Here is a 22,206-nt window from a genome sequence, read left to right on the forward strand (position 1 = left end):
TTCAGAAGTGATGCCAGTTTTACAAAGGTATTTAGGTGTCTAAAGATGCAGATAGTTGCCTAGTGGGCTTTACAAAAGTGCCTAAGCATCTAGGCCATAGACGCCGACTCTGGTTGCTCCAGGGATGGAGCACTCATGGGAAAAAATAGTGGGGCTCAGCCCCCACTGGCAGGCCCTGTCAATCAGCTCCTCTCCCTCCCCACCAGTGCCTCCGCCCGCTGCTGATCAACTGTTCAGCAGCGGGCAGGAGGCGCTGGGGGGGAGGAGCAGGGGCAGGAGGAAGCAGAGTGAGGGCAGGGCATGCTCAGGGGAGGAATGGGGTGGGAAGAGCTGGGAGAGGAGCAGTGGCAGGAAGAGGAATCGCGGGGATGGGCACTTGGAAGTAGGGGTGGAGTGGAGGCGGGGCCTGGGGCGCAGCAGGGGTCTGGCACTCCTGGGGAAATCAGAAAGTCGGCACCTGCGATCTAGGCACCTAACCTGCTTTGGTGCTTTTGTAAAGCTTATTGACTCCTAGATCACCTAGGTGCTTTTGAAAATTTTACCTCAATCATCTAATCTGGTGTGACCTGTCCTTTGTTCCTATATTTTGTGAGGACTTGATTCAGCAAGGTACTTAAGTAAGGGCCCAACTCTAAGCATACGAGTAGTCCTATCCAATTCAATGGAACTACTCACCTGCTATGAGAGGCAAGGTGAGTGATGTAATATTTTTATGGGACCATCTTCTCTTGGTGAAAGAGACAAGCTTTAGAGCTTACACAGAGCACTTCTGACCTGAAAAAGAGCTCCGTGTGGCTTGAAAGCTTGTCTCTCTCACCGACAGAAGTTAGTCCAATAAAAGATATTACCTCACCCACCTTCTCTATCTCAGATACTGGGACCAACATGGCTACCACAATATTGCAAACACCTGCTTTGAGTCAGACACCAGTTTAAGCACCTTGATGAATCACGGCTTATGCAGTATATCTTATGTTAATGATTCCTTTTTAAGTATACTGTAGATCCTCACCATTCAGATTCTGATGTGCATTTATTCTGTTATGATCATGACAACAGGAGATAAGCCCTTGGGAAATATTTACTCTATTTTCAAAGGCTGCTTCACAAATATTATGTGATCTTGTAAAAGCTATAATACATTTGTTTGCTGTTCCTCTTATTTACATTTTAGCCAAGATTATACTAGTATCTATTTTATCACACAAACTCTGAATACTGTGAAAGACAAAGACTGTCATTTGATTCTGCTGTTTCCCTTTATCCACAGATCTTACTGAGTCCAATGAGTTTCTTTGATACAACTCCCACTGGCAGGCTAATGAACCGTTTTTCTAAGGATATAGATGAACTGGATGTGAGACTTCCATTTCATGCAGAGAATTTTTTGCAGCAGTTTTTTATGGTGATCTCTGTTCTAATCATAATAGCCATTGTGTTTCCGTTCCTCCTAATTGCAGTTGTTGTCCTAGCTACTATTTTTGTTATTCTCTTTCAGTAAGTTGATGTGCTAGTTTTTTAAGAACTACTTTAAGAATTTTTATTACCTTTGTGGTTTAGCCTATAGCAATTGTAGTTCTTATGTACATCTGTTGTTGAACTCCAGTTGCAAAATACTATAAATTCTTTTGTAAAGGTTTACTGGAGGGTGAGAACTACAGGAACCAGTATCTCATAGAGCAGGCACAGCCAGTGGAAACTGGGAAACTATCAAATATTTACTGCCTTCTATACTAAGGGCTAAATTCAGTCTTTTGCTTGCATTGTCTTCTGCCAATACAGTCCAGAGCCCTTGGTCTACCCAAAATGATGTTACGGAGACACAAGTCATCCATAACCTTCTTCCCTCAACCTATAGGTCTACAATCAGGACCAAAGCCACAGAAATAAGCCAGGCTCACAGGGGAAGGCATAGCTAAGGTATCCTGGAATGCGTTGATTTAGCCTGTGCTATATAATCTCCAGCAGTGGAGACACTATGGAGACTGCATCTTAAAGCCACAGCCCCTCAGTGGAAGCACCCAGCCACAGTCCTGTTGTTCATTTGGAGGATGGCTGTTCAGTGGGATGCTGCTGCTTAGGCACCACTCCCCATACATGTTTTCTGTCCACATGTTGCATGTATTTTTCTCATGTGCCTCTCGTCCCCTCTGTACCTGGAAGTAGAGGGGATGATATCACTCTTTCAGTTTTCAAAATCTACTGTCATACTTCAGTACTCATAATACATTATGATATACATGAAGGGCTAGATTATGCCTGGTCTCTCACTGTGGGGCAGAGAGGATACACGTAGCCAAGATTTTAAAAAGTGATTAGTGACTTTGAGTGCCCAATTTGAGACACACAGAAATGACCGGATTTTCATAAAGTACTAAGCATCCAGTCCTTTTAAGGTATCTCAAATTGGGCACACAGTCCCTTCTGATTATCCAGTCCTTTTAAAGTATTTCAAACTGAGCCCTTAAAAATGGAGGCAGGAGGCACCCACAATTTCTACTCACTTTAAGTTTAGATAAGGAGCTTTCCTCCGTTTATACTTCAGTGCTAGGGCCAGACCCAGCTGCTGTCCCTGGGCTTAGGGACTGCTCCCTCTTAGCCTTCAGGGGACACAAGGTACTCCAGGGGGGTGAGAGAAAGATGGTAAAGCCATGGCATTGACCAGCTAAGCTAAGCTGACTGGGCACAGAGTGGAGCATAGTATGGTATGTGCACCCTTCTGCATACTTAGGAGCTCCAGGTAAGGCTGTGAAATATAATTCCTCCCTACAGGGCAGTGCTGCTCTCTTTTCTCCCAGTGCAGGCCATTTGAGATTCCAGTTCAGACTACTGGCTTTATCCACGAGACAGTGATATATACCATTGGTTTACTGACATATAAACATGTACAATATCATTTTGCTTTCATTTTGTTGCAGAATTTTTCAGAGAGCCATCAGAGAACTAAAAAGAATGGAAAACATTAGCAGATCTCCATGGTTTTCACACATTACTTCTTCTGTGCAAGGCCTCAGTGTAATTCATGCTTATAATAAAAAAGAAGACTATATCAACCAGTAAGCTGCATACATTACAATTATATCCTGTTTGTTTTGTTTGTCATTTTGATATGGACAGATAGCACTGCATTGTTATTCTTTACTTGATTGTGGGTACTGTGTCCTTGTACATGCAGTGACACTAGGAGGACTACATGCCCCAATTATATAGGGACAGTCCCTATATTCAGGGCTTTTTCTTATATATGCATCTATTACCCCTGACCTCCTATCCCAATTTTTCACACTTCCTATCTGGTCACTCTAAGTGACACTAATGAAGCCATTCTGTTATTATAACGCAGAACAGCAATGATCCTGCAGCTTTTCATTTTTGTAAAATGATGCTCCTAGTTTGTATCATGAACTCTTAGAAGTCTCACAAACAGCACTATATGTCCTATCACTGTGTCCACTTTTGAGCATTGTGCAATATTTTTACTTTCTGAGTTTTAGGCAATTTCTAGGATCTGAATTAAAAGCCAAGGGGCAATGAGTTCTCACTGGTGGGGTCTCAAAATGATCTAGATCCACACATACAGATCTTTAGGGTTTGATTTGTGATGTCTCATGAATTGTACCATGTCAGATCTTTTTTCCAGAACTGACTATGAACCCTGCTTAGTTTGCTTAAAGGTTCAGATCCCATAGCTGGGAGCCTATCAAATTCACGGTCCATTTTGGTCAAATTCATGGTCACAGGATTTTTTAAATCGTAAATTTCATGACTTCAGCTATTTATATTTGAAATTTCACAGGTGTTGTAATTGTAGGAGCCCTGACCCAAAAAGGAGTTGTGGGGAGGTCGCAAGGTTATTGTCAGGAGGGTTGTGGTACTGCTATATCCTTACTTCTGTGCTGCTGCTGGCAGTGGCGCTGCCTTTAGAGCTGGGCAGCTGGAGAATGGCAGCTGCTGGCTGGGAGCCCAGCTCTGAAGGCTGCCAGCAGCAGCGCAGAAGTAAGGATGGCATGGTATCCTGCAGAGCTGGGCCCTTAGTCAGCATCTGCCACTCTCCAAGCTCTGAAGGCAGCAGTGCAAAAGTAAGGGTGGCATGGTATGGTATTGCCACTCTTACGTCTGCGCTGCTGCTGGCGGGGCACTGCCTTCAGAGCTGGGCACCCAGCCAACACCTGTCACTCGCTAGCTGCCCAGCTCTGAAGGCAGTGCTGAAGTAAGGGTGGCAATATCACAACCCCCCTAAAATAACCCTGTGACTTCCCCTGAAACTCCCCTTTGGGTCAGGACGCCCAATTTGAGAAACGTTAGTCTCCCCCTTTAAATCTGTATAGTATAGAGTAAAAACACACAAAAGATCAGATTTCCCAGAGGGAAACCAGATTTCATGGTCCATGATGCATTTTTCATGGCCATGAATTTGGTAGGCCCCTACCTGTAGCCACTGAAATTACAAAGGGAAGCTCCCACTTTCCTTATGTGTCTAAATGCACAGGTTGTTAGAACACAGGTTAACTAATACAATGTTTAACACAATGTATCACTGATCATAGGCAAGGACTGTTGTGTTTTATATCATGTCATGTGGACTTTGAGGTTAACCATGACACTTCCCATCTGCATTAAAGGTCTGATTCTCGTTTATACTGATGGCTCTTTACACTGCGTAAATGACACTTACACACACTTTAAGGCCCCTTTAGCTCCTAAATCTGTACATAGTCTTGCCCTAACAGTATTTGTGGGTCTTGTCCAGATACAGTAGATCATTTCTGTTCCTGAAGATGGGATTTACGGAAGCCTCTCTTTAGAAAAAGCAGCAAAGAGTCCTGTGGCACCTTATAGACTAACAGACGTATTGGAGCATGAGCTTTCGTGGGTGAATACCCACTTCGTCAGATGCGGAAGTGGGTATTCACCCATGAAAGCTCATGCTCCAATATGTCTGTTACTCTATAAGGTGCCATAGGACTCTTTGCTGCTTTTACAGATCCAGACTAACACGGCTACCCCTCTGATCCTTTAGAAAAAGGTTGCAATATAAATCAAATCCTGAAAAATTCATACTAAGCTGTGGTATCTCCTGTTTTACTCAACTGTGTTTGCATAATATTTTAAGTAAGTAGAATAAAACATGCATGAAGGCTATCATAAAAATACCTACATCTCCAACTCACTAGGAGGAATGGAACTTGGTGTTTGTATGTTAAAACCTCTTTTAGATTATCAGAAATGTTCATCTATTTTCATTTCAGGTTTAAAATGCTAAATGATGAAAACTGCGGCCATTTTCTGCTGTTTAATTATGCACTACGCTGGTTTGCGGTTAGAACCGATATCCTCATGACCTTGGTAACCTTCATTGTGGCATTATTTGTTGCTTTGAGCCCTTCTTTTATTAGTACTGCAGCAAAAGGCTTGGCTTTGTCCTATATTATCCAGGTAAAAAATAAATGTTTGGTGTCTTGGGTTAACCTCTGTTAATTATGTTAGTACATATACATTTCCTATTCTACCCTCTCTTTATCCTAAAATACAATGTAAGTATTATATTCACTTGAAGCCAGATTCTACCACTTTTACTCAGGCTGGGCAATACTTTACTCTGAAAATAACGCATTGGATGCTGAAATCAATGGATCAAGATATTACCCAGCGTGAAAAAGAATTGAGAACACAGGGAGACAAAAAATAGTTCACATTTTAGAAAGAGCTGAGATTCAAGTCATAGCTAATTTATGTAAATGTGTTACCTCATCCTCATTTCACTGCATCTTACCTTCTATTATTTAATAACTCATTTGTAATATATTATTTTAAGTTAGACTGCTAACATTTCAAAGCAGGGACTGTGTCTTTCTATGTGTCAGTACAGCACCTACCAGAGTGTGTATCGGATCCTGACTAGGGCCTTCATGTACTACGGCACAATATATAAGTAAATAATTCCAAACCATTTGTGTTTAGTATGTGAATGTTAAATATCCCTAGGTTTTATATAGAATTTACCATAGAAAATGATACCTAACTTATTGCAAAGCACAAAAAGGAATGGGAGTTGTTTATTTTTTTAAATGGCAAATGAAAATAAAATCTATTTTTTTCTTTAAAAATTACAATAAACCATCCCCATTCTTACACACTTAGGGTAGTGTTGTTACTTTCATAACCTTTCTACTTTCAATAAAGTAATAGAAATTTTCCAGTCATAATGAACCTCTCAGAAGCAACAAGTAGTTTCTGCATTTTTACCTTAAACTGTCGCCACCTTAGCCCACTACTTTTGTTTGTAACATTTAAAGCTCATACATCTATTAAAAGTTAGTGTGCAATGACTGAATATATATGCCCAATGACTTTTACTGCTGGATAAATGATATGTTGCCAAAATATATTTTAAATGTTAAAAATAAATATGAGAAAATGTAGATTTAAAAAAAATATATATTATTTATTCCTAAATGTGAGGTAGTTAAGATGTCATGGAAGATACAAATATATTTATAACACATTTAATTGACTACCAAATATCTCCTAACAGTAAGCAGAAAGGCCAGAAAAATGCAGGACCCTCATGTCAAACTGTGAAAGATATTTTTCCAGTTGCTTCAGCTCAGCAAGCTCCAGAGGCAGTTGTAATAGCTTTGAAATCACCTCGGGATCTATTATTGAGCTGTGCTGGTGATTAGCTTGTGTGCAGTTTCATTCTCCAAAACACTCTTTTACATTAATTATGCACTCTTCATTCATCACTAGAGCTACTGTAGAGAGAAGTGAATAGAAGGTGACTTCCCACAATGCACTGGGCTACATTCCAAAGGCTGTATGCTGTTATGTGGTTCATATACACTTTTTCAAATGCCTGTTACATACAAGGCTAATTAGAGAGGGAGAAATTCCAGGCATACAGTTGTGTGTGTGAAGATTTTACACTTCTCAAAAGGAATGGAGAATTGGCACAGCTGTGGGTAGATTATACCTAATAGCCTTGTATTGGCATGGGCATGGAAGGACTACACCACTGCAAGACCTGCGCACGAAGTATTGGCTGAATAAACTAACATATTAGATACACATTTGTGCACCTATCTTTTGAAGGTCAGACTGTAAGGGATTGATTTTCAAAGACACGAAGGGCAATCAGGCACTCAGATCAAACTGAAAATCAATGGGAGTTGGGTGGCTAACTTTCCTTTGTGCTTTTGAAAGTCACACCCTATATGACCACTATCATATGCATCACTTGTTAGACAGAAAGAGATTTCCTGTGAAGCTCTGGACAATGGTCAGAATAGTTCAGTAAGCTGATATAAATATTAATGAGTTTGTTATTGTTTTAGGCCCTTTTCTTGCAAAGATTTATGACACATGCTCAACTTTATGCATATGAATAGTTCCATTAAGGTTTTTATTTATTTTTTTAATAGTTGAGTGGACTTCTCCAAGTATGTGTAAGAACAGGGACTGAGACAGAAGCTAAATTCACTTCTGTTGAACAGATACAAGAATATATCTCGGTAAGAAATACATCTAAATGGACCACTAAGACCACCGTGTGTATAAATATTGCTGAAATCTTTAACTGTTGACTTTGTGGCTCAATTAAATGTTTTCCTTTTTTTCCCTTTCTTGTAGACATGTGTTCCTGAGGCCTCCCAGTGTGCAGATATAGTGAACTCTCCCAAAGGCTGGCCGCATCGAGGGGACATCACATTTAAAGATTACCAGATGAAATATAGAAACAACAGTCCTGTTGTTCTCAATGGTTTAAATATGAGCATTCATGGTGGAGAAACAATTGGTATTGTTGGAAGAACAGGCTCTGGTGTGATATACCATTTTGTCTTTTCCCCCCCAATTTGTCTCTGGCCCCTCATACTAATTTATTACATATTTTTGATAGTTCACTGTTTTCTATAGTCAGTTTATCTGTAAATTGTGACATTACATTAAAAGGACTCAGCTCTGCCATTAAGGGAACGTCTACACCGCAACCTTAAGTCGACCTATGTTAAGTCACTTACTGTGGTGGCTGATGTCCACACTACCCTCCTTTTGTCGGTGGTGCACATCCTTACCAGTAGCACTTCCATCAACTAAAAAGAGGCACTGTAGGGGGCTGAGGGCCAGGGCGCTCAGTTCCCCACCGCTCCCCACTGGGAGCCCAGCTGCCCCCCGGGGCTGCTTGCCTCCAGCAGGAAGATCCTGCCTGGAGTCCAGTCGGCTGCTTTGCTCCCTGTGGGGAGTCAGGACTCCGGGGGGAACCCCAAGCTGGGAGTCTGGGTAGCAGCCAGCTTGGAGCAGAGACCTGGCAGAACATCAGCTGGGGAGTTGGGAGCTGGCTTTCTTGTCAATTTCAGGGCTCTGATGGATCCATCTGATTCTGACATGGCCTCTGCAGTTCCATCTCTGAAGCCCAAGTTGGTTCCACTTTCAACTTCAAAGACCAGAGGTGTGGAGCTGAGTATTTTGCTGGATCTGGTACTTTGTAGGTCTGTGAGGCCAGCTATTTCCTCACTGCTGTTCTGGGGTCATCCTCTAATCCAAAAAGGTCTCTTACTGTGGTGGCTGAAGTGAACAACCCTGCATCTGAGCATTCCTCAGATCTAAGTGAGAGGTAGATGGCTTGTCAGTGCTCTGCTTCCTCTTCATCTGGACTCCAACAGGGTCCCAAGGTAGAACTTTCTCACCTTCTATTGCTCTTCACCCTCCAGTTCTGTTGGTGTCTTCTGTGAGGTCCACAGCAGATCTGAGGTTAGATCATCAGGTGGAGGAGGCAGATGAAGAATTAAGAGACCTGATTCATCCAAGTTTATGCCTTCTCAGCCTGGGTTTCCCCACTCCAATATTGTTCTGTTTCCTATGTGCATCTTCCCACATCCCAGCTACTGGAGGGACTGGCACTCCTGGTTGGGTTCCACCACAGGACTTTTTGAGTCATCCTCTTTATGGATGGAGAGGTTATGTTTCAGCAGATATGGATCCAGTAGCTGAGCAACACTTGGATCTGGTTCCACCAGATCTATCTTCAGCGCAGACAGTTGTGCCTGACACATTTTCTAAAGAGGAAGATAGAGATAGCTCCTCTTTTTGAACCAGAGCAGATAGATACAGACTTTGATGTGACTTGTCACCTGATGAGCAGGTTGGTGTTGCTTCTGCTTTATCTCCTTCTGAGGATGCTTGGCAGTTTCATGACCTGGTGGACCACATGGCATCCAAGTTGAACTTACCTCCTGTGGAGGAAACCTTCCACCCAGGATTGGATATTCTTGGGGCTGCCTTCTGGAATAGGATGTGGTTGCCGATACTGGATGGTCTCCTACAGCCTACTAGGACTGTTTGGGCAACCCCTGCTTCCAGTCAGTGTATTTCTGAAAAAGCAGATAATTGTATGAGATACTTCAAGACTTGGGGTTTTCTTACTGTGACACTCACCCTCTGCCTAATTCACCGTGGTAGCTGCTGCCAGTAATAAGTTTAGGTCCAGTTAGGCTCATTAGACTCTTGACAGAGAGGGGAAGAAAGTTTTTTTTCTTCCTCATCTCTTGGTATTAGGATGGCTAATTACCAGGTGGTCACGGCATCTGTGTTTGTTCAGGCTTTGCCAGACAATAAGAGAAGGCTGGCAAATGTTATTTTGATGAAGGGACAAAATGTGAAGCATGCTCTCAGGGCTTCAGCTGATGCTTCTCACTCTTCCACTAGAGCACTGGCATCTGTGGTTACCTTAAGGAGACCTTTTTGGCTTTGTTCCTCTTCACTGGCTGTGGATACCAAATTAAAATGGAAGATTTTCTTTCTGAGAGGGACGCAATAAGATTGATGAATTTTTGGAAAAATTAACAGATAGCAAATTCACTGCTTGTTCACTGGGTATATATCCCTGGTTCAGAAAGAGACCACACTCCTTGTTTCCATTATCAGAGACAATTTTACCTCAGTCATTTGCTTATTTTTCACAAATCACAGATGTCAGCATCAGTAAACTTTGTTTTCATCTCAGAGTGAGTGCAAGAAGAAAGCTTTTAGATACACACCTAAGACAAAACAACCTGCTCCCTCTTCTTTACTTTCCTTGAACACCAGGCCTGATATTTGATGTGAGGATCGAGAGTCAGGAACCAATAAGTGACAATTCCTCCCTTCCTTTATTTGGAGACAGGCTAGTCATTTTCATAAAGAACTGAAGGCTTATTACATCAGACAAGTGAGTTCTAGAAATCGAGGAGGGGTATGCCATATAAATAAAAAAAACTATCCTCTTTCAATTCTCCCTAACCTTCCCTTTACAGAGAACTGTCTCATGAGGCTATTCTTCTATCACAAGTTCAAAAACTGATTCTTCTAGATGTTGTCAAAGAGATACCCAAACATCTTTGGTATCTGGGTTTTATTCAAGATAGTTTCTGGTACAGGAAAAGATGAGGGAGTCTCTTCAATTTTAGATCTCAGAAAACTGAACAAGTACATTTGAAAGTTCTGTTTTTTAATGTTTCAATCCATCTGAGCCTTTGTTTTGTTATGGCCCAGCAACATTTCCAGTACAACGTCCTGCTGTTTGGCCTTTCTACAGCACTATGAGTCTTTACAAAGTGGCTCTCTGTGGTAGCAGTGAATTTAAGAAAGCAGGGTATGTTTGTTTACCTATATTTGGACAACTGGCTGCTGAAGTCTTCTTCATGTGAGGGCCTGCTACTTCATATCAACTCCACAATCTCCCTATTTACGGCTCTAGGGCATCAAAAAGTCCGCTCTGATGGCAATTCCGTCATTTACTATTTTTCATACAGACAAGATGGTTCTTAGAACTGACTCCAAGTCTCTACAAAAATGGCATCTGAATTACCCATCAAACTATTAATTTGTTTTCCCTAATTTTTCCCCCTTAAGCCACATGCTAATGAAGGGGAATTGGAGTTACATACTTTAGATGCTAGAAGGATTCTGGCATATTATTTAAATAGAACAAAGAGTTTTAGAAAGTCATCTAGGTTATTTGTCTCTTAAGCTAAGAATCATATGGGTAATAGTGTATCTATTCAGACTATTTCTAGATCAGTTAAACAATGTATAACTGAATGTTATAAGTTAGTGGCAGTTCCTGTGCCTGCTATTGTGAAGTATCATTCTACTAGAGCAATGGTAACATCTCTTGCATGCCTTAAACATGTTCCTATTGGAGAAATCTACTAAGCTGCTACTTCAAGGTGAGTCTATTGTACTTTTACCAAAAAATATGCTTTGGATTTTGCTTCAAGAGCAGACGCCAGAGTTAGTAGAGACGTACTTCAATCATTATTTGATTAGGACTCTGTTCCCTCTTCCTGAAATTTCAATACTGTGTACCAAACTACTCATAAGTATGAATATGCAGAGTCACTCAAAGAAGAAGTGAAGGTTGGCTACTTGTAACTGGAGTTCTTCGAGACAATTCTGCATATTCACATTACAATTCGGGTACAAGTAAATAACCTTCCCCTCTTTCTCAGAGTCTTACCTTGGTTCTCTGGGTTAGTGGTGGAAAGAAAGAGGTGGAAGGGGGCACACCACCACCTCATATAGATTACCCTTAAAACATTTGAGGATGCTGAGATGGTGGGCACATGTGTACTCTGTGGGCACTACTTGGAGAAGGTTCTATCATTAGGCACCACCAGGCGGCACATTACCCATAAATGGGTATTTACAGAGTCTTCTGGAAGAACTCTGGTTACAAGTAAGTATCCTTCATTTATAATTAACATTATTGGCAAACTTGTTAACATATTCAGCAGAGGGCCCAAGAATGAATAAGCATGGAAAATGAATTTACCTCTCATCTTCAAAGTGATCAATTTGTATAAGTGTTGAGACACATTGAAGTGGTACAGACAACTACATTTTAGCAACTTGCACTGCTGCTAACTGTGCTATAACTGATCTGTGAGTAAAACAGAGTTCGGATCACACATATATCAAACCTGGAACTTTCCAGGTAGACTAAAATGCACTTTACATCATTGTTTATAAAAGTCAAAGTTTATCTGAATAATACTTTTTTTTATCCCCTACAGGAAAATCATCATTAGGAGTTGCACTCTTTCGACTAGTAGAACCAACTGCTGGTACTATCCTAATTGACGATGTGGATATCTGTACTATTAGTTTGGAAGATTTAAGAACAAAGCTATCTATTATTCCTCAAGATCCTGTTCTGTTTGTAGGTACAGTAAGGTAGTTGTTCTTATAACTGTAAATTAACATTTGTTGCGAAGTGAAATCTCATTAAATCATAAATTGAGGCATTTTGGTTTGAGATTGAAGCCTTGAGATCCAATACATGCACATAGTAAGAAAAGCGTACAGTATAAACAGACAAAGGTGGGATAAATTAAGTGTTATTATCCCCTTTTACAGATGAGGAACTGGGACGCAGGGAGGCTAAGGTATGTCTACACAGTAGTTGAGAGCACGATTCCCAGCACAAGGAGATATAGAGGCATTAGCTCTGCTCTAGCTAGCATCTAAAAACAATGGTATAGCCACGGCAGCATGGATGGTGACCCACGTCCTTACCCAGGAGGTTGGGGGAAACTGTACTCTGGCAGCTAGACCAAGCTGCTGGGGCCACACTGGTATTCTTAGGTGCCATCTCAAGCAGAACTAGTGCATGTATGTCTACCCATGGAGGGAACTGCACCTCTCAGCTGCTGTGTAGACATATCCTAAGTGACTTGCCAAGGTTACACAGGAAGTCTGTGACAGCCCTGGGAATTGAACCCAGATGACCTGTGTCCAAGTCCAGTAATTCTCTTGGAATCAAATTTTTGAAAAAAGAGTTTCATAAAATATACACAGAACATCTGAAATTCCCAGTTTACCAATACTGAAAATGGTTTGTGAATGGGAGGAAACTAACCTCTAAAAATCACTCATCTTCATAGGAGCAGAATTCATTGTCTCAGATATATCAGCTTGAATGGCTCACCATGATCTCAAACTTAATGAGGGCAAAGCTGAGCTCATTATCCTTCATTCTAGATCCTCTCCAGTACCTTCATTCCTCATTAAACTTGATGCCACCACTCTCCCTTGTCCCTATCCAATTTATCCAAAATGTTACTGCCAAAAGTCATCTCTCTGGCTGTCACTTCAACCACATCATCCTTTTATTTGCATTACTTTCCTGGCTTTCCATTGTGCTGTTCTTCATGCTCACCTTCTTGCATTTGCCTTCATAGCCCTATGTCAGACAGTGCTTGCCTACATCTTCAACCAGGTCTACACTACCCTTGCACCCTCGTCTCCATTCGGCCTTCATAAGACCTTCATCTTCTTTTACAATGCCCTCCATGCAATCTTTCATGCTCCTCTTTAGTGTTGGAATATGCTGCCAAAACTTGTTCACCAACATTCCTTAAATTCCTTAATAAAAACCTCACTTGGGTGAGAAGAGAAGGCATTAGATCATATTAGCAGTAACACTGAAACCCTGAATATAGCTACTATATTTTTATAATAATATCAACATATTCTATGGAATAATCATGAATCCATAAGTATCAACAGGACAAACCGATTTTTCCTTCAAACCAGCTAAGAGCTCAGAATACAAGGAAAACAATGTATGAAAAATTATTGAAAACATGCATTATAAAAATTGAAGTACAGAGATAAGTTCTTTGGCCATTCAGCCAAAATATTTCATGTTCAAAGTGGCTTGTGATAGTAATTTACAAAATATTGTTGCACTATATTGTGTTTTCTTTTAAAAAAAAATCATTTTAATTTTTGCCTGTCAGGTACAACCTAGATCCTTTTGGTAACTATACAGATGAGCAGATCTGGAAAGCTCTGGAAAGAACATTTATGAAAGACACGGTACTTTTGGGGGGTTTGGTCATAATTCATTTTCTGATAAAGACAATAAATGGAAAGTCATTATTTACTGTTTGTTATGGCATCTAATTTATCATGATAGATTGGTATGGCATTAATAATAGTGAGGCATTTTAATATATAACCTCATTAGTTGTGAATAATGTCTACTTACTGCATTGCTTCCCTTTTTGATGTTATAATGGCGAATGTTTATTTGAAATGTACAACACTCTTTTTAACGATCATGAAAATATAACATCCTGATAAATGTATGATCATGTACAATCAATATATATTATTGCATAATATGTATTGTCATTGCGTCTTTTTCTTTGTATTCTAGATATTGAAACTCCCAGGAAAATTACAGGCAGAAGTTGTTGAAAATGGAGAAAACTTCTCAGTAGGGGAAAGACAGCTGCTTTGTATGGCAAGAGCACTCCTTCGAAATTCAAAAGTAAGTAATGGGAGAGATTCTGATACTTCTAGCAGTGGTCCCGAATACATGAGAGTTGCAATATTTTTTTCCCCTCCAGCAGTGGGGAAAAGGTGAAACCTACAAAGAAACCAATGTTTGTTCTCAGTTTTATGACTAGCTTATGAGTAAAGCCAACTTAATTGAAATATATTTTTCAGCATTTCTTATTTGCTGTATTTGATCCAAATCTTTTCCACTTTTTAGATTCCTCATAAATCAACTTATATCTTGTCATATTAAACACTAAACATCTACTGCAGTTAATGGTTCAACACCCATATTCTTTATTTTCCAACAATATGTACATCTCACACTAACAATGTCTCCTGCTCACTTTAATTGCTGCTTTTGGCAATATGAAGTCACAAAGTTCTGTTGTCCTACTAGTTAATAGCACTATGAGGACAGGAAGCCTGTGGTCATTTTTGAATCTATAAAATCATGGAGCCTGATCATCAGCTGGTATAAATCCACTTACCTCAGTGAAGCTATGCTGATTTACACCAGCTGAGGGTCTAACCTTTCGTCCTTTGCTTGGCAAAGCATATTTGAGATTTGCCTATTGCTCCGCTATGCTTTTTCAAGTGAAAATGAAATTTAAACTTCAAAAGAGGGCTCTGTCTGCAGGGATTCTCTCTCCCCAGAGGAGCACATCCCTACATTTTTTATGCTCAAATATACATATCCAAACTTATTCGGAATGAAGGTTTAAAACCTGTAAGAGAGACCATGAAAACTGGTTCCTGAGAGGAACTAATCCATAATGGGATTTCCCAGTGTTCTCAGGAAACTAAATAACCTTGTAGCCTGCTCCATCAGGCTACTCTTCAAGTGGTGACACTGTATAATCTATAAGGCAATAAAGCAGTAACAAACAATTTCCTACATCTGTCTGTAAAAGCATAAAAGCTTGTTTGGCTTTAACTTGAATATTTGAGCATAAACATGACAATGGGGACTGACTTACTGCCAATTTTCAGCAAGGGCCCAATCCAGTTTCTACTCAGCGGAAAGACCATGAATATCAATGAGGGTTGGATCAGTAAATCCTTATTTATGTATAAGCCTCAAGATCTTGAGTACCTTTCATTTTAATAAAGCCATGCACATATTGTCACTTGGCACTGATATATACAAATATCTGGACCCATTTTTAATACTACAAGATGTGTGGTGTTAATTTATAATAGGTTTCTCATTCCTCCACAATCATCTAAAACATCAAAAAAAAAGTTCCAAGGATCCACTGTTTCTCTCCCTACCTCCTCCAAGAAAAGTTTCAAAATATTTTTTAAATTATGAATTTCCAGCTCTGGCAAACCCTTTCAAGCCTGCAACTGAATCAGGAGCAAAATTCTATCTTAATCTAGTCTCACTGAAATAAAATGAGACTATTCATGGAGTAAGGTACTATTCAATGTAAGTAAGGCTCACAGGACCCACCCACACCAGGATCATGTTGTTTGCGTACATAGCCATTTAAGAAATTACATCCATATACATTAGCTCTTAAAGTTAAGTCAGAACCCCCTCCCCAAAAAGACAGGTACATATTAGATGATACATATAAAACTGCCGTTGGGTTCCACTTACAAGACTGCCTCTTTTCTGCCTCCTAGCGTCCTCTTTGCAAGTGTCCTATCTTTTCTCTCCTATAACTCAAGTTTAAATTTTCCTCAACACTTCATAAAATAGGGGCCATAATTTGCTCTTCTAGGACTCAATCTTCCTCCATTTGGAGTCAACCAGAGAGTTTTGCCAATGGCTTCAATGAGAGAAGGATTTAGGACCTAAATCTTTCCTGAAAAACAAACACAACTGGCCCCTGTGACATACCAGGGTACAATCCAGAGCAGTGAGGGGCTTTTTCACCCCTGCCCTGCCACCTAGGGGAGGGGGGGCTTACAATGCCTTGCTGAAGTAGCTCCCACCTGGGCCACTCCCAAACAGCCTTCCAGCATGCAAACCACCCTCTAATGTGTCTGTATGTAACTGCAGCTTTCCAGACACACTCGGATTAAACTCCAGCTCTTACCAGCCTTGGCTGTACTTCAGGGTGACCCCCAACACTCCCCTAGTCCCAGATTTCCCCCAGAAATGTATGTCCTGTACTGTCCAGACCTCTCCTAGACAGTACAAAATATTTTAAGTCCATTATTCCTTTAAGAGAATAATATGCACACAACTTGTCACCCCAAATGGAATTATCCAGACACTTCAGTTTGAATACATTAGATTAGATAAACCAAGGTTATTAACTACAACGAGAGAGATTTTAAGTGAGTTCAAAAAATGAGGCATAAAAGTCAGAAATGCTTACAAGAAGAATAAAGATAAGACATTTACAAATACCTAACTTAACAAACTGTATCAGATTCAAGCAAAGTTTGTCACCACATGCTTTCAGCAGTCTTACTGACTAAACTGTATGTCAGGATCCTTTCCCCAGAGTCCAACAAATGCTTCCTTTGTCACTTCAGGTGCAATGAATGTGGTGGGCAGGGAGAGAGAGAGAGAGGTGCCTTGGGGGTTTTGCCCTTCCTTTTATGGTTTCAGTCCCCTTCTTGAAAAATATTTCCAGCTGGGCACTAGAAGACAAAGAGTCTATGCTGGAGGATGTTCCCTGCTCTTTTTCCCCCTCACCTGTTTGAGCTGTCTTTGCTTCCGTTCTTGCTTGATGACTGTTTACTACTTAAATGCAAATTACGTCAAGGACACATTCCTTTGTTTAGGGCAGACTTGTGTGCCGCCTTCTGCTTGGGCAGTGCTGTGGAGTTTGGAACCTATGTTAATAACACCAGACAGGGAAATTTTACAATTTTACATACAGTTTTGCCACACATTTTATCAAGACGATACTGAACAGCAAATTATGAGTTTTCAAATGATACCTTACAAGGCATACTTTGTACAACGATTATTACAATAGCGTGTATGGTATGAACACAGGGTATATTCTGTCACAGCCCCATACTTACTTTTGTTTCTGGGTATAGTCTTATTTGTGTTAGAGGATGAACTATCTAAATAATATTGAAATACAAGAATGAGATCACTAACTTTTGGTGCTTTTCATTTTCTATTGTCTATGTATCCACTCAGTTATTTGCAACTGAAGAGGAAGATGGTGCTATTGCTTAGATGACCAATATGCTTAAAATTTCCCCACCTTGTGGAAATTTCAGTTTATAATTGTGGTATCCAATGATTAAAATGAGTATTTATTCATTTAGATTTAAAAAGACATAAAAGAATGCCTAGCCCAAGCTGTAATTGGCTTTGCCATTAGTTAAAAATAATACCCAAATCATTACAAAATCCAGAACATCAGCACATTCCCCCTGCACCTTGCTGCACATACCACCAGCAAATAGCAGAAATATATTGCAAATCAAGGCCCTAATCCTACAAACACCACATGCTTAACTTTATGCATTTGAGTAGCCCCACTGAAGTCAGTATGGGAGAAATCTTTAAAATGCTTATTTTAACAATACAAATAGAACAGGAAAAAATGAGAATCAAATTCACATCACTGGGGTTTCTTCTGAGAATCTGAAGTGTAGTGAGTATTTGATTTGCACCCCAATCCTACACACAAACGTGCTTAACTTTCCTCACGTAAGTAGTTGTAACGTGAGTAGTCTCACATGTTAAGCATGCATATAAGTATTTACAGGATCAGGGATCAAATCAAAATCTCCCCACCTTGCAAATTCTCAAACAAACCCCAATGATGATAATTTAATAATCAGATTTTCATTTTTTTGGTCTAATCTGATTGTTAGATGTTTCATTCATTCATTCATTCATTCATGCCCGTCACCCCAACCAGGGTATGGGCCGCCAACCACAGATCTCCAGAGTCTTCTATCCTGGGCCATTCGCTCTAGCTGGTTCCATGTATATTTTTAACTTGATAAATGCCATTTTTAATATATGTTCCTATTTATTCATGTATAAATGCACTGTAAGGCATAAAGATTAAAAAAAAAACATATTGTATTTTTAAAAGTTTTTTTCTCCTCAACAGATCATACTTCTTGATGAAGCCACGGCCTCAATTGATTCTGAAACTGATGCACTAATTCAGTGCACAATCAGAGAAGCATTCAAGAACTGCACAGTCTTAACCATTGCGCATCGCATAAACACTGTTCTGGAGTGTGATCATATTCTGGTTATGGATAATGGAAAGGTACAGAATCAACGAAGTTAGAAAGGGAAAAGACCTGTTAGATCATCTAATCCATCACTCTGCCACTGTACATTTATTCCCTATTGTACATTTACTAGTGCTATGTCTGGTCTACTTTAAAATGTCTGAAACAATGGGGCTTTCACTACTACTTCCTTCGGGGAAAACTTTTCTACTGCCTAATAGATCTCTTTTCATGGAAGCTTTTCCTTAAGTTTCTTCTTAATTTCTTCCCATTGTTCCCTTTCAGACTCCAAACCATCCAAAATATTCTCTTCATCATTGGTGTTTACACCCTTCAAATATTTAGACTTTTGCCATGGCCCTCCCCTATTTCCTTTCATTATTGCTCAGCCATGCTATATTTATTCAACTTTTTCGGGGCTCAGTTCTGTAATGTGCTCAACATTCTGGCACCAAGCCAGTAAATAAATTAAGTTTAACTTTAAGAACAAGTGATCCCATTGGCACATACTTAAATTCTTTGCTGGATCGGAGCCAGAGTAACTCAGCACCTTGCAGGATAGAGCCTTTGATCCTTTTTTTTTTTTTTTGGTATAAATCAGGGCTCTTCTACTGAAGAAAGTTATACTGGTGTAAACTGACATGAATTTAAACTGATATTTTTATTCTGGTATAAGAGAGCTTTTTTTGCTTTAGCTTATATTGCTTATGAAGGGGTTTAAATTAAACTGAAAAAACACCATTCTTAGTCTAGAATGAGTGTGTCCATGTGGAGAGTTATATCAGTTTAACTATATTGGTAGAACTGGAAAAACTTTCCTGTGTCAACAAGTCCTCAGTCCCTCCAGCCTCCTAAACATTTTTGTTGCTCTTCTCTGAATTCCCTATTTGTTGATAGCATTTTGGCAATTAGGTGCCTAGAACTGAATGCAATATTCTGGGTATAGTCACAGCAGAGTTACATAGACTTTTATAGGAGTACTTGTGGCACCTTAGAAACTAATCAATTTATTTGAGCATAAGCTTTCGGGGGCTACAGCCCACTTCATTGGATGCATGCAGTGGAAAATACAGTAGGAAGATAGAGATATATACACACAGAGAATATGAAACAATGGGTGTTACCATACACACTCTAACGAGAGTGATCAGTTAAGGTGAGCTATTACCAGCAGGAGAGAAAAAAACTTTTTGTAGTGGTAATCAAAATGGTCCATTTGCAGCAGTTGACAAGAAGGTGTGAGGAACAGTGGGGGGTGACGGGGAATAAACATGGGGAAATAGTTTTACTTTGTGTAATGACCCATCCACTCCCAGTCTTTATTCAAGCCTAATTTAATGGTGTCCATTTTGCTGATCACTCTCGTTAGAGCGTGTATGGTAACACCCATTGTTTCATGTTCTCTGTGTATTATTATCTTCCTACTGTATTTTCCATTGCATGCATCCGATGAAGTGGGCTGTAGCCCACGAAGGCTTATGCTCAAATAAATGTATTAGTCTCTAAGGTGCTACAAGTCCTCCTGTTCTTTTTGCTGATACAGACTAACACGGCTGCTACTCTGAAAATAGACTTTTATCTAACTGTTCCGTAAAGTGATGCCTTTGGCTCTGATCCTTGTTGGCAAGTAAAAATTGATGGGGAAGGAAAGATGGAATTTGTGACCTTTGCACCCCTTGATCAGGGAACCAGTGCCACTTAGAAGAGTCTCAGGGTTATGCCAGCTGGTAATGGTCTTTAGAAGACCATTACATTGGCCAGCAAAAACTGGAGCTTAGCAGCTCTCTGACCATGCCCCCATCCCTCACCAGCTAATAAGTTGTCTTTTAAGTAATATAGAAATGTCTCTGCTGATGATTTGTGGCTCTACTTATTATCTGATAGAATTCTGGGTAATCAAAAATTTACCATGAGTATGAAGCACTGAGGTTCAGAGAATCATAAATTGGTTCACAGATGTTTTCCTTTCACTTTTCTCTAGTGCTGGTGGTCTATAGCAAATTCGTACTGCCATTATTACTTTATATGTAATATACTTTAAGGCCAGAAGGGATCATCATGATAATCTAGTTTGACTTCCTGCACATAACCCACAGACCCTTCCCCAGCCACTCTTAATAGGCCCAAAACCTGTGGTGGTATCCTCACCCAAAGAAGTTTTATATAGTGTGAAACTCAAAAACATTTGTGTTTTCGGTTCCTATTTGACATTTGTTCAATCTATTCCCCGCTGACTTTCAGGTAATTGAGTTTGGCAAACCCGAAGATCTTGTACAAAAACCAGATTCTGCATTTGGATCACTCTTGGCTGCAGCAAACAAAGTGGCATTATAGAAGACATATTTTGTTTTGGCCACTGAAGATGGATGTATGATACAGAGAAGAAATAAAGACATTACTAGATTGACATGTTAACTTCCAGCAACAAGATCTGATTAGAAATTAAAATTGTGACCTTTAGCTGGAAGTCATGTCACTACCAGTCACGTAACATCACCTAAAAAGACTAAGGATTAAGCTAGAATAAATGCCAGATGAATTAGTTGCTTACTTCACATCTGGTTTGAAGTCTGGAATGAAGCATATGTGTCATAGTGCACCCAGCCAGTGGAAACTACGGAAATGTACTATATTTACAGTACCACATGCTATCATTTAAAACCAGTCCAATATTGTACCCTCCTATAAAAATATAGATAAATGATGAAACACTGGAAAATGCAAGACAATAATATTTTTAAAAGCTTTATTATAAAATTAGAAGTGAAAAGACTGGAAGTTTATGGGTAAGTGCTGATTAATATCTTTCACTTTAATATGCAACAGGTGTATTGATCCAAGGCATGAAATACAGTTTGTTGGCAAGTTTGATGTAAAGATGATTATCTTGTATACTCCATGTGATCTATTAATCATTACAGACTGGAAAAAAAATAAAATTTTATCCATTGAAGCTTATGTTTCAATACTTTTATCTCTTGCTCAGTGGCAAAGTCAAGTTTTGCAACCAGAAGTGGCAATGAATAATTAGTGGTGCCACCCTCAATTATACCTGTTGGTTTGCTAATTTCACACGTTATCATGCCTGTGTATTTCACATATTATCATGCCTTCTGCACCCTCCACCTTAGCATCACAGCCCTAATTCTGATCTGGTGCAGAAGGCAGGCCCCAGGAAACAGGGGTGTTGGAGAGCGAGCCCACTCTGCACTCACCCAGCAGCAATGGCTCCTGTTCTGCAGGGCAGGGCCCAGTTCCTTGGTCCAGGTGTTGTGACCTAGTGCACAGGGTCGCAGCACCATTCAGGTTTGGCCCAGCTACCCCTCCTCACAATGAAGGGGTTGCTGGATGAAATTGGAGTGAGTGGCTTGTGACATGTTACATAGGGTCACAGTGTCATGTCATAATGCCCAGCCCTCCAGAACAGAAGCAACCATCGGGTCAGTGCAGGGTAGGGTTGGTCTCCAGTGCCATGTGAAAATTTGTGTTTTACACCTCCTTTTGTCAATGCATAATATGAGTGAAAAGGCACCAGACATACACGTAAAGGCCGCAGTCACCTCTCTTGACTGTCTATTAGCTCTGCCACTAATCTTGCTGTTTATCATTCAAGTATGTTACTCAAAACACCTGCCAATGCAGCTTCACAAAAATTGGTCTTTCTGCAATGTTATGTGTTTCTTTAATATTTCCTTTTATGGCCCAAAT

At 40.0% G+C, this 22,206-nt stretch overlaps 1 protein-coding gene across 9 annotated transcripts in view; it reads left to right on the forward strand.

Moving 5' to 3' along the window:
• The window catches only part of ABCC12 (ATP binding cassette subfamily C member 12), a 93,220-nt gene extending 71,769 nt beyond the window's left edge, over positions 1 to 21,451 (forward strand). For 7 of the 9 annotated variants that reach the window (XM_039503726.1, XM_039503727.1, XM_039503731.1 and 4 more), the window contains 10 exons: positions 1,271 to 1,497; positions 2,919 to 3,056; positions 5,250 to 5,436; positions 7,422 to 7,511; positions 7,630 to 7,819; positions 12,051 to 12,210; positions 13,779 to 13,857; positions 14,201 to 14,314; positions 18,369 to 18,533; positions 20,740 to 21,451. In XM_039503726.1, coding sequence (XP_039359660.1) covers positions 1,271 to 1,497; positions 2,919 to 3,056; positions 5,250 to 5,436; positions 7,422 to 7,511; positions 7,630 to 7,819; positions 12,051 to 12,210; positions 13,779 to 13,857; positions 14,201 to 14,314; positions 18,369 to 18,533; positions 20,740 to 20,832 — 1,443 coding nt within the window. In that variant the 3' untranslated portion in view covers positions 20,833 to 21,451. Of the gene's footprint in view, positions 1 to 1,270; positions 1,498 to 2,918; positions 3,057 to 5,249; positions 5,437 to 7,421; positions 7,512 to 7,629; positions 7,820 to 12,050; positions 12,211 to 13,778; positions 13,858 to 14,200; positions 14,315 to 18,368; positions 18,534 to 20,739 lie in introns of those variants that run through there. The other 2 variants (XR_005589069.1, XR_005589070.1) reach the window with 2 other exon arrangements.
• Positions 21,452 to 22,206: the final 755 nt, after the last annotated feature.

Source organism: Mauremys reevesii, linkage group 16 (genome assembly GCF_016161935.1).
Source record: "Mauremys reevesii isolate NIE-2019 linkage group 16, ASM1616193v1, whole genome shotgun sequence".
Classification (NCBI taxonomy): domain Eukaryota; kingdom Metazoa; phylum Chordata; order Testudines; family Geoemydidae; genus Mauremys; species Mauremys reevesii.